Here is a 12,834-nt window from a genome sequence, read left to right as displayed (position 1 = left end):
CGTCACACTTCGCGCAGAGCGCGTGCCAAGCAACTCATGCACGTTTATATACAGACCCTGGCACATACAATGCAAGGTTCACTACCATTGGCCAAAAGTAAGCTCCGCCCACCTTTTATAGATTTTCCCAACGCTGCTTCAGTCTGGAATCAGGAATCAGTACCGTTTCTTGAATGCCAACTAAGGTTGTGCGTGACATGTTCTACGTGTGCGTACGCACATGATCGTACGCATTTCTTCTTCAATCCGGCAAGCATGTCACGAATGTCAGATAGTCAGTCAACCATTAGCCACCTATAGTTCGAACAATATATCCTGATTGGTCGCGGGAATATCTCGCTATCGATTTGGCATATCCTCTTTGTAGATAGTTTCTGTAGTAATTATCACTACATCCGAAATGTTTATTGAAATCGACATCCACACCGAAAGGGATTGTAACACCGGAGAAGATTACTGGGAGTAGGAGTGATGGAATCGCACACCACAGGTGAAAGAAAGTAAAATTATACTGTCTAACATCTAGGCCATTAGGAGAATACGTTATATTAACACAGTGGCTATATGCCCGGCAGCCGGCGTATATCTGACGGCTGCCGGGCAATATAGCCACAGCGTTCGAAATAACGCCTTGGGAAATAAATTCACGATTTGAGAGTTTAGATGAGCTAGAACCCTAACCCTAACCCTAAACCCAACCCTAACCCTAATCCTAACCCTAACCCTAACGCAAAAAAGGGGCTTAAACGACCGACGGCTACCGTACCTCCAGCCACTGCGTTTAAAATTACTAAGGTAAAAATACTAAAAACCACGCGAACAGGACGCGCGAAGTTTCAAAACTTGTCCAGTTACTAAACCAGCAATCTTGCTCGAACACGGCCCGCATTACATCACGTTCAAGATTGGACAGCTGATGTGTTGAATGTGTGCCATATTCGCTCATTTATTGTTATAAATATTTACCAGCTTCTTGGAAATGTTGCGATCTTTAATGTTTTCGATTGTTGTTAATTCCCGAAAACGTTCTTTCTGCATCTATGTTTTAACTAGACTGGTACCCGGTCGACAGTTCCTAACTAACAGTCAGTGTAGCGAAGCATATATGCCGGAGTGAAGGTGGCAAACGGATACCAGTCTATGAGCCTATGAGCGAGAGCGCCATCTGTCGTGGAGTTTCCAGTGTTAGCGTAGCGACGGCGCTACAGTCGATTTGTATTGGCACGTGTGCTACAGTTTGCGCGCGAAATGTTTTGTTAGTTGTCGTAGCTTTCCTAGAACAGATTTTCAGATATTCTACGCTATAATACCGATTGTCGTATACATGCTCATTCCAAATTATCGACGTCGAATTAACTAGTCATTATGATGGACGTTCTCGACGTGGACATTGATCAACACTTGCGTGAATGGCAGCGAGATTATTTAGACTTCTTGGATGACGATGTAAGCAACGTTGAAGTTGAACGTATTCCGCGGCCTAAGGCTAGCCTAGGCCCCCTACCTTCACTTAGTACCTATAGGTTCAAGGATAGAGAACATGGGTCCCAATAAAACCAATGTCATTTACATCAATATAAATATAATATTATATCAATATAATAGGTTATGGTTAGGGTTAGGGTTAGGGTTAGGCACATTGGTTTTATTGGGACCCATGTTCTCTATCCTTGGGCCGTACCTATATATGGCTATGCCTATGTATTATTGGTACAAGTTGTGATGGAACTCTAGTCTAGGCTAGTCGTGACAACTCGAACGTAGTATTGTAAACACTAACACTACTACCAGTATTATTACTAGTACTACTTTTACTTTTAGTTGTACTCATCATAGTCGCTAGTACTTGTATACTTGTACTTGTACTAGTAGTAGTAGTACTATTACTAAGTAATTAAAGTACTAGTAGTAGTATACATTCTAAATAATTTATTAATGCAGGAAGATCAAGGTATTTACCAACAAAAGGTGCGTAATATGATCGCAAACGGGGAGTTTCGCCTAATTGTCAACATCAACGAAATGCGACGCAAGAAACCCAGGCGTGCCAAGGGGTTTGTAACTTTGTATGGTTGTGTTATTAATATTAATTTAATTGTAGACAATATTATAAATACCTCAAGCCAAGGGTCCTATGAAAATCCTCAGATAATTTTCACGTCTCAATTTAAATCATAAATAAATGTATCCTATGACCTTGTGGCATGCAATTTTATTGTATTTTATACATACACATTCTTGTGTAGGAAGTTGATAGCATGTTTAATCTCTTTGTTACTGATCTGAGTTAGAGTTTTTATATATGCACCATGCAGTCAATTTAAACCCGGACCCCTGGGAAAAGGCGGGAAATTTACCACTTTCTTAGTGTTAAAAACAGCAATTTGCCTGCCCATTAGGGGTAGGTAGACTGTTAAAATCCCCTATAACTGGGGATAATTTCTCAGGTTCCAAACAAAACTAAATTCTGGGTTGTAAAGATTTTATTTATGCGAATTTCTGTCATGTCACACCTTTTTCAAATAAACATATTAATTGGTAAACTACTGCAGACTTTGTAACGCCCGAGTCCCACAATTCCGGTGCGAGCTGTTGGCTAAATGGCCCCGCTACTTATTCTAGTAAAAATTTCTTCTTGTTGCCCAACAGGACAACCATGCAGATATTATACGATCTGAAAATAAGCGTCGAGGTCTGTAATGGCAAATGTTTTTTTCTGATGGTGTAAGTCGATTGATTGTAAATACGAAATCCCTTTTTCATCAGCTTAAAAGGTACGTCTTTCTGGTGGCAAGTTTTAATTACATTGTTACCAACTCTCGTTGGGTGAATCTTTAAGTCTATATTATTTGTTTGCAGCATTTTAGACAATTCTTTTGAAGAACTTATTGCATTTGGACGAGCTCTAAAAGAATTTGTTGAGGCAGCTGACACTACGTATAGCAAGATGCATGAGGATTTCTTCATTGGTTTTGAAGGAAGGTGATGTAAAACAGGATTACAATATACAGACAGGCTTTCAGATTTGAAAAGTACAGGAGGACTACTAATGACTCCCCTAGAACACCATAGGGGGACTTTTCACGCTCCATAATCACACCCTTAAGAGGCATGATGGAGAGCTCCATTAAAAAATCTAGAACCCTGTCCTCCACACAGAACAATGGAATTCGCCATGCGCTCTATGTGGGTTACTCATTAAATGGCTCCACAAGGCTAAACTGTACCTTGAAAAGTGCTCCAGGCTTGTTCATTGCATGCGCTAGGTCTTCATGGTTATCCTCGTTGCCAGATGATATATTTAAAGGCATATAGGTCCATTGATTATGCAATGTTACCAAATGCTAGAGTAACTGGCACCTTGTGTAGTTAATAAGTACATTACCTTATAGCCAAATGCGTATTAGTTTGTCCAATATCACTGCTAATTACTAAGAAGTGTCTAATTGAAATCCGTAAATCTGGTAATCTGGCGCCAACGCTAAATTGTTTGCCAAGCAAAATAGTCTCGAAACGGTTAGGTGACGTCACATGTTGCTACGGGTGTTGAGCAGAGAATTGTTTGTCCCGGGATGCTGCGACTAATGAGCTCGTAGAATGTATCTCTGGGTGTATTCTCGGTATTGAGGCACAAGTAAATAACCGTGGGTGCTAATGAACGGGTACCCACATGTCTTCAATTTCGGACACAGGTGTATTCGTTTGACCAATATACGTAACTACGCATAGTGCCGTCTGCTTTCCATGTTTAGTCTGTGGCCGTGGTTAGTCCGCAATCCCCCCATAGTGTTGGCCCCCAACACAGCCTACTTCATTATCACGAGCGTCCGTGATTCGTACGTGGATTCCATGTTCATTACAATCAGAGCTACTGTTACGTATACAGTTACGGTACTGTACTATCGCTAGCATTGGGTACGGCCGAGCATGCGTGCGAAAATGTCCGGTGCACTATAAATCTGTATCACACCCGCTTCGCCGGCAGCGGTTTGAAAGTGAAGCAGTTCAAACTGTAAACTGTCAACATTTCTTGGACTGCGGATTTCAATTAGACATTTCTTAGTAACCAGCAGTGATATTGGACAAACTAATACGCGTTTGGCTACAAGGTAATGTACTTATTAACTACACAAGGTGCCAGTTACTCTAACATTCGTCAAAATTGCATAATCAATGGACATATTATTCCTTTAAAGGCATAAGACGACCATTGATTATGCAATTTTAACGAATGCTACAGTAACTGGCACCTTGTGTAGTTAATAAGTACATTACCTTATAGCCAAACGCGTATTAGTTTGTCCAATATCACTGCTGGTTACTAAGAAATGTTCAATTGAAATCCGCGGTCAAATAAATCCGTTGTTGACAGTTACAACCCGCCATGACCGGCCGTAACCGGCGAGGCGGTGTCATACAGATTATAGTGCACCGGACATTTTCGCACGTATGCTCGGCCGTCAGTGATTTCGATCCTTGTGGTCTGAGTGCGCATTCCGTACGTTATGGTTTTACTCTTGGGATTCGGGAATAAATGAATATACGAAGATCTTGAGATTACAAGCAACATATAATATGTGAAAAGGATATGCCGTCACTAGGCAAACAATTTACCCGGGACAAACAATTCGATGCTCAACATCCTGTAGCAACATGTGAGGTCACCGAACCGAAATCGATGCTTATTTTGTTGGCAATAAATTTAGCGTTGGCGCCAGATTACCGAATTTACGGATTTCAATTAGACTTTTCTTAGTAATTAGCAGTGATATTGGACAAACTAATACGCGTTTGGCTATAAGGTAATGTACTTATTAACTACACAAGGTGCCAGTTACTGTAGCATTCGTCAACTTTGCATAATCGATGGAAATATTATGCCTTTAAGCCGAGTATTAATGCAAATGAGTGCAAACAATAAGATGGGTTTTATTCCGATGAAAAACAGACGCTACATGATGGCTGACATATTTGTTTCTGTGTCTCCCGATAGGTGACAGCACTTGCTGGAGCTGGTATTGCACAAGGAGCTAAATATAACAAGGAGAGGAAGCGCCGCCATATCTGGCCCAAATTTGGGTTCGGCAGAGACCCTAGAACAGATTAGTGTTCTATTGTCTCTGGGTTCGGTCTGCACAACCGTTTCAGCTGATTATGGTCTATAGATGGCGCCCTTGAGGCGAAAAGCGCACAGCCAATCCGCTTCCTCTCCTTGTTATATTTAGCTCATTGGTCTCGCTAATTCATAATAAACATAACATCTATATGATTTGAATCAAATTAATTGTCTACTCTAAAATGCAGATCCGTGCATATATTGGTGAAAATAAAGATTTTTGAGTGTGAGTGTTCTAAGACATATGTTACCCTTCTATATATACTTTGTGTTACTCAAGAAGTATTGGTAAGTAATAGAATGGTCGGAAAATATGAGAATGGTTAAGAAAACATGAAAAAAACTTACTTTAAGAATGTTGGATGTGGAAGGGGGGGGGGTCGTGTACACGTATACACAAGAAGTTTGATTTGGCCTAGGATGAAGATAACAACCCTCTGGAGACAGAATATGGACTGTGCATGTACAAAGATCATCAGACGCTAACTATCCAGGAAATGCCAGAGAAAGCTCCCGCTGGGCAACTTCCCCGGTCTGTCGACATCGTTCTCGACAATGACCTTGTAGATAAAGTCAAGGTAGGCATAAGCATTCAAATTAACGCAATTTTAGCTAGTGGATTTGATTACTAAATCCTGCATTCAAGAATCACGCCAGGCTTTTTTTTTGGCTGTCTGATATTGTGAGTTATAAGAACAGAGAAATTAAAATGACTTATTCATACTTGTTTTTGTTACTAAAGCCAGGAGATAGAGTACAGGTTGTGGGAACTTACCGGTGTTTACCTGGCAAGCAAGGTGGCTACACCAGTGGCAGCTTCAGGTGGGTTCCAATGCCACATAAATGTCCATATACCTTGTACTTCTCACACATCGTGGAAATTGCCTTATTTAATAACTGACTGTGTGATACTCGCCGCCAAGGTCCCCACTCTATGGTGTCTTTATAAATTTTGCTGATGTTTTGTGGTAGTTGGACACTGGAAATTGGCCAACATCATAGTTTTAGACTTGTTCATTTTAGCAGTGATAGGTTAGCCGTGTATATTGTGGCTAAATGCTGTAAACATCTTTATGACATTTGTTGTAGCCATCTGTATGACATTGAGACATTTCCGTGTATATTGTCACATTCTGGGTAACAAAAAATGTTGGATGCCACCGAGACACGATATGAATATACGTCATGGGCAAGATGGGTGTACGGAGACGTTGTGTATAACACAAGGTGCCGGTGTTATAGGACGATTATGATTGCCAACAACATACAGCAGCTGAGCAAAGAGATAGCACCTATTTTTTCAGCAGAAGATATCGGCAAGATTAAAACGTTCAGCAAACAGAAAGAGGTAACAGAGTTACACACATATTTAGATAGGGGAACAATGTGCATTGTGGTACTGATATCATCGTCACCGCTGTCTTTAGTCAGACAACAGGAACTATATAAATTTAATTGATAAACATGTCACGCAGGAATATGAAAATGAAGTTAAAATGGGGTTTCATACAAACATGTCAGATAATTAACTTCTAAAATTTTTAATGTTTTTATTAGTGATAATTCGTAAGGAACAAATATTAACATGGACTATTCAAATATTCCGAAAATTGGCTTAACAATGGTTTGTTACCACTATTTTAAAATTACATGAAGTGTAGACTTCAAGCATTTGATTTATTTGACAGGATGTGTTTGAGATTTTGGGAAAGAGCCTTGCACCAACCATACATGGGCATGAGTACATTAAGAAAGCTATTCTGTACATGCTCCTTGGAGGTGTGGAGAAAGTTCTTCCGAATGGTTCTCGTCTTAGAGGGTATGTCTATGATAGGCCAAATCGTTAGGCATTCCTGCTGATATAACAAAGATATACAAGCTTTTACTTTTAGAATAAAAACTCATTTTTATAAGTAATGTAGTTACTATTATTATATAGTCATCTTGCTTAATTGTTTTGGGTGTTAATAAATCTACCATTGTATTGAAGTTCTACTGTTTTATATTTCAGAGACATTAATATTCTCCTCATAGGTGATCCTTCCGTTGCCAAATCACAGTTACTCAGGTATTTATGTATAAAAGAAAAAATTGCTAGCTTACATAATAGAAGTAATCTGTTGCAGAAAAAAGTTCCAAATGCGAAATTTTATAACAGGAATTATTCTTTACAATCACCTTCCATTGTATAATTAGAAATGGGTTCCTACAGGAGATCTTTTAGCCAGAAGATGTCGGTAATCCCCTGGTCTCCCTATATACAAGAATGATTGTGAATGGGGGTGAACATTGTCAGGCGTGTATGTTGACTATTTAATGATGTCATACAGTAGCATAATAATGCTGGGAGAGAAATTAAGGGAGTACTGTAGCGACCCTCTAGGGGCGAGTCGCCGGCAGAATGGTAGGTTCAGGGCGTCGAGAGACACCAAGAGTGCTGTCCCGAGCCTACGCACGGGTATATTCAATTGTTCCCAGATCTTTAAAGCTTCCTACTATGTTTAACCTTGGGTCTAACGACCGGTAACACCTCGGGACGGTGGCCAGGTACAAATGAGAACCAACCAACAACACAAAGGTAATCTCCAACTCCAGAAGTATGTAGTTATCACATTCATTATGATATAATAATAATAATAATAATAATATCAAAGTACACTATATCGGTATCACAACATACAGAACCTATGTAACCTCAGTACATAGATGTACACAGCATCAATAGGAGACAAGTCTCCAGCAATCTCTCTCTCAGTTTAATATATATATACTAAACATCAACACATAAGCCAATGCTGGAGCTGTCACTGGAGCTGCTACTGGAGCTGTTGTATGTGAACACATTTGGGACTAACAGGGTTTACTAGAATCCCACCACTCCACCACAGAGTCACCGCAGTAGACGTTAGATGAGCGCTGTCGCTCCGCGACACTTGTTCCGATGAAAAACAGACGCTACATGATGGCTGACATATTTGTTTCTGTGTTTCCCGATAGGTGACAGCACCTGCTGGAGCTGGTCTTGCTAATGCATAATAAACATAACATCTCTCCCCTCATTGACTTCAAACTTCGAGCCGAAAATACAATGTAGCTACTGTTAAGATTCCAAAATGAAATGCATCTAAACGAAGATTATTGCTGGCTTAACATCAGTCATGTCACTTGCTCTGTAACAATAATTGTTGTCGGATAGCTGAAAAATGCTAATGATTAAAACGTAACTTTCTGAAACACTTATACATGTAATACACAATCGTTTCCTAAAACGCTACATAGTCACGTTGATTATAATGTCATGATTCTCACTCGTTATGCTTCCCAGCCCTATATAGCTAAACGAATTTTGAATTATGAACTGCGCGAATACGCGAATTGCGAATGCACAGCGGTTGTGCTGTGACGCGAGGTTCGACAGGAGGAGAGGTTGATTACTCCTTGGACTTGGTGCACACATAGTCCTCGAACCTGACGGGCATGCGAGTTATGCGGTCCGAGCGGCGGAGTGGAGCAGCATTGTCCTGAGGCCTGCGGAGAATCGGGCGTAGAGGAACAGCGGCTTGATGTTCAATGTCGTTGTCTTTGATTGGAGTGTCCTCGATATCTTGTGCATTATCGCGGAGTTGGCGGATGGGTCTGTTCGCCACGAAGGACTTGAAATGAGCGACGTTCCTCGTGATTCTGTAGTCTCCACATGCTGCTGTAATCATTGATCCTTTGCGGTTGACAACAGTCAGCAGCTTTGGGTCGAATGGCGTTGACAACTTGTTTGTCTTCTTTACGCGCACTAGGACAGTGTCACCAACTGCGATGTTTGAGGGTTTGGCACCTCTTCGATTGTCCGCGTACTTTTTCCCCTTCTCTTTTGACGATGCGTCGTTGGTGCGAATCACATTATCGATTCCTTTGCGTTCCCTTGGCTGAACTAGCGAGGGCAGCGTTGTACGGATTTTGCGACCATACAAAACCTCGGCTGGCGAGATTCCAGTTGACGTGTGCGGCGTAGTGCGGTATTGACGCAGGAAGTTATACATTTCTTGCTTCCAATTTTTCTGTTCAACATGGGCTGCACGGATAGATTTCATGAGTGGACCCATGAAGTGTTCTGCTTCGCCATTAGCCTGTGGCCATAGCGGTGTGATTTTACGATGCTTGAAGTTGTAATGTGCTGCAAAGTTTGTAAAATCATCACTGTTGAACGGCGGACCATTATCAGACTTTACGATGGCGGGGATCCCATGTCTTGCGAAGATTGCGTCCAGTTTGGGAATCACTGTCTTGGCGGCGGTTGAAGCAACGATTTCTACCTCTGGGAATCGACTGTAGTCGTCCATCACTACCAGCAAATAATCATTGCTTGGCAGTGGACCGAGAAAGTCCATTGAGACTTCGTCCCAGGGGCCAGTTGGCAGTGTGCTGTTGATAACGGGTTCAGGTTTCTGTTTGGAACCGACGCAAGCTTGACAGGCGAGGCATGACTTTATCGTTATTTCGGCGGTCTTGTCGATCCCGGGAAACCATACTTTTTCACGGAGCAGGGATTTGGTGCGAACAATTCCCTGGTGACCAACATGAGCAAGGTCGATGGCTCTTTGCTGGAGAGCAGACGGCAGGACTAAACGTGTTCCACGTAATATGATGTCCTGGCAGATGGTAAGCTCGTATTTGACTTTATGATATGGCTCGACTGTTGCGTTTGACCAATTTCCTGTGGTCATGGCAGCTTTAACGGCAGACAGAGTGGAATCGCCGTTCGTAGCGTCGGTCACTTCCTTGATGCTGAGGGCCTTTGGCATGGCGTTGGTCATTATATAGTTGACCTGATATTCGACTGCGACTGATATTCGGAATTGAATCCATTCAGATTGGAATGGCACCCGTCGGTGTGGCTGCTGCTTCGGGCGGATATCTTCGTCGAAGTGTATAGTCTCACCATCTTGTCCTTGATTTTGCCGATGCCATCAAAAAGTTGTGGGAACTTCCTGGCAGTGGGGTGGGATGGTACAGTAGGCGACTTGGATTTTATTGGACTGCGTTAGCGAGCAGTAGGATCCCAAGGTGTTGAGCTGCACGGCATCCTAGTAGGTTACCTCCGCATTGACAACGTGTAGTTTTGTGTCAAGCGTCTTAGAGTTGTAACTTACAGCTTGATGGACCACACCGAGGACTGACAAAGGCTTGCTGGAACCATACGAGTAGATTTGCGATGACGATGACTCGAGTGGTGGGCGTTCCGGAAATCCGTCATAAGTGGCTTGATCGAGGGTATTGACGGATGAGCCTGAATCGATGGTCATTTGGAATGGAATTGCTGTGCGGCCAATCATAACTGAGCAAGATGGCAGGCGTCTGGACGAGTTTCGTGTTGTAGCGGTCCAAATGTATTCTGCTTCATCATCGGATACTTCGTAGTTGCTCACATTGCTGACAACATTTGCTTGGTGGTGCGACGGGTTATCGATATTTGAGCTACTCGATTTGCAAACCTATTCGCATTTTGCACATTCTTTCCCCTAGCAGTGCAGTTCTGGTGTGGCAGGTTGTAGCCACAATAGTAACACTTGCCGGTGTTGTTGCGTCGTCTGCTACCATTGTCGGGGCGTCGGCGTGATTGGGACCTCCCATTAGCGTGGTGGCTGGACTGCGAGTGTCGATAAGACTGCGAGTTGGAGCGTGTGTTTTCACGTGATTGTTGCCGATTATTGCGGGATTGATGCTGGTCCTTCATAAAATTTACCGAGTCTGAATTGCTGGCCTCCACGGTTTTAGCTTGCGTTTCACTGATCTCTAGTGAGCGTGCCAGTTTTATTAGATCGTCAAGGTTTAGATTGTCTCTTAATGCTCTGCGGCGGAGACTCTGGGACTTGCACGAAAAAATTATTTGGTTGGCGATTTCAGTCTTGTCGTCGGCAAAACCACATGACTTAGCGTGTCGCGAACGCATCCATGTTTTCGTCACCTTTCTGCGTTGCCTGGCGGAAGTTGTATACTTCAAAAGCTGTATTAGCCTTTGGCGTGAAGTACGCATTGAGAGCGGCTGTGGCGACACTCAGGGCTTCAAGTTCCTATTTTTTCCTATGTTTTCCTATTTTCTGGGCAATTCCTATTTTCTCCTATTTTCTGGACAAATTCCTATTTTTTCCTATTTTTGAGGGCTTTTCATTTTTCTGAATCCAGACTTGTATGTATCCTTCTCAGAATGCAGGAATTTACATTTCAGGTGACCCAATTTTCAAAAATTTCCTGTGGGAGGACCCCCAGACCCCCACCCCTTACTTTAAATTAACGTAATATACTCTTTACTATCACAGATTTTATTTCAGTAAAGTTGTTTCTCAGTTGGATGTGGTATGTGTATCCAGAGGGGGTCCGGACCCCCTCTTTTTTACCCCAAAAAAGGGAAAACACAAACGATAATTTTCTGCTTAAAAATTTGGAATTTCATCTTGCATTCTAGACATCAAAATTACTGCTCAGATGCTCTCAGAATGCACCAATTTTTAAATTTTTTCTTGGGGGAGGTCCCCCTAACACCCCCCCCCCTAAGTGGCAACGTGCCTTAGACACGTCGCATAAGCTGCCTTTGGCATCTTTTTATAAAAGTGCCCTTTATTTCTTACTGCACCCCCCCTTTTTCAAAAAGCCGGATCCACCCATGTATACATGTATGTCATACTATTTTGGAGTAGTCTACATGTATGGGTGCTTATGCATGTATAAACTGCTTTTCAATTTTGACATGCATTTCTCATTAAAACCTCAAAATATTGTTCGCATGTGATGTAACTCCAAATATGTATGTTAATAAAACCATTTGTGGTGGATCGGGATTGCTGTAGGGGTGTTGGGAGGCCATCTAACGCAACAAATATTCCTATTTAACATATATTTTCTCACCAAAATTCCTATTTTCCTCCTATTTTTTCACATCTAAAATTCCTATTTTCCTATTTTTTGAGCGTCACTTGTCACTTGACGCCCTGTACACTGTATTCAGTGGCCCGTAACATCCGTTCCTGCATAATGTAGCAACATTGCGCGTTTCCGGGTAACATCCATGATAGCCATCAGTCTCTCAAAGCGTGTCAGCCATTTTTCCCATCTTGGGCCAATATTTGAGTCGAGATTTACCTAAAATGCGGGGAATGCTGGCAGCGCCATTATCGTTGGATCAGCGGGAGTGGTGGTTGAGGCTTCAGCAATTACAGGAGCATCAGGTTCAGCAACAGGTTCATCGGACATAGCAGTCACTTGAGTACAACAGCGGCTCCACTACCTCCACTACACTCCTCCAGGGTTCTCCCTACGTTGCGCAAACGGGGCGCGCGCGCCCCGTTTGGGGAAATTCCCCCCTGTTTCAATCGTTGCGCCCCGTTTAAAATACCTCCGCCCCGATTAAATTCCACCACAATAAAAGTTTGCCAGCGAGGGAATCGATCGTCAAGAATTCCCATTCGACCAGGACACCCGGCACGTGTATTTTTACCGTGCCACGCATGCACTGCAGACAATACACAAGTACAAACAGTCAACCTGTCCCACACCCAACACTAACTGTACAACGACTCGGCTATCTTATAAACCTAGTTGTAACGACCTCAGTACATGAGATGTTAGCCAAGCATCAATAGGAGACAAGTCTCCAGCAATCTCTCTCTCTCAGTTTAATATATAATGCTAACAATCATCACACATAAAGCGCAAGTGCTGGAGCTGTC

General features: G+C 42.4%; 2 protein-coding genes across 2 annotated transcripts in view; one reads left to right on the top strand and one right to left on the bottom strand.

Moving 5' to 3' along the window:
• Positions 1 to 1,056, bottom strand: part of LOC106807877 (protein Mis18-alpha-like) — an 11,814-nt gene extending 10,758 nt beyond the window's left edge. Inside the window, exon 1 of the mRNA XM_014810369.1 lies at positions 967 to 1,056. The gene's annotated coding sequence lies outside the window, so the exon portion shown is untranslated. The remainder of the gene's footprint in view (positions 1 to 966) is intronic.
• Positions 1,057 to 1,240: 184 nt separating this feature from the next.
• Positions 1,241 to 12,834, top strand: part of LOC106807874 (zygotic DNA replication licensing factor mcm3-like) — a 24,290-nt gene continuing 12,696 nt past the window's right edge. Inside the window, exons 1-8 of the mRNA XM_014810365.1 lie at positions 1,241 to 1,446; positions 1,942 to 2,054; positions 2,860 to 2,983; positions 5,536 to 5,694; positions 5,859 to 5,938; positions 6,359 to 6,464; positions 6,805 to 6,935; positions 7,128 to 7,184. Of these exons, the coding sequence (XP_014665851.1) occupies positions 1,366 to 1,446; positions 1,942 to 2,054; positions 2,860 to 2,983; positions 5,536 to 5,694; positions 5,859 to 5,938; positions 6,359 to 6,464; positions 6,805 to 6,935; positions 7,128 to 7,184 (851 nt within the window). The 5' untranslated portion in view covers positions 1,241 to 1,365. The remainder of the gene's footprint in view (positions 1,447 to 1,941; positions 2,055 to 2,859; positions 2,984 to 5,535; positions 5,695 to 5,858; positions 5,939 to 6,358; positions 6,465 to 6,804; positions 6,936 to 7,127; positions 7,185 to 12,834) is intronic.

This window comes from Priapulus caudatus, unplaced genomic scaffold (genome assembly GCF_000485595.1).
Source record: "Priapulus caudatus unplaced genomic scaffold, Priapulus_caudatus-5.0.1 Scaffold239, whole genome shotgun sequence".
Taxonomy (NCBI): domain Eukaryota; kingdom Metazoa; phylum Priapulida; class Priapulimorpha; order Priapulimorphida; family Priapulidae; genus Priapulus; species Priapulus caudatus.
The sequence above is the reverse complement of the archived record's forward strand: the minus strand, read 5'-3'. Positions and strand labels throughout refer to the sequence as shown.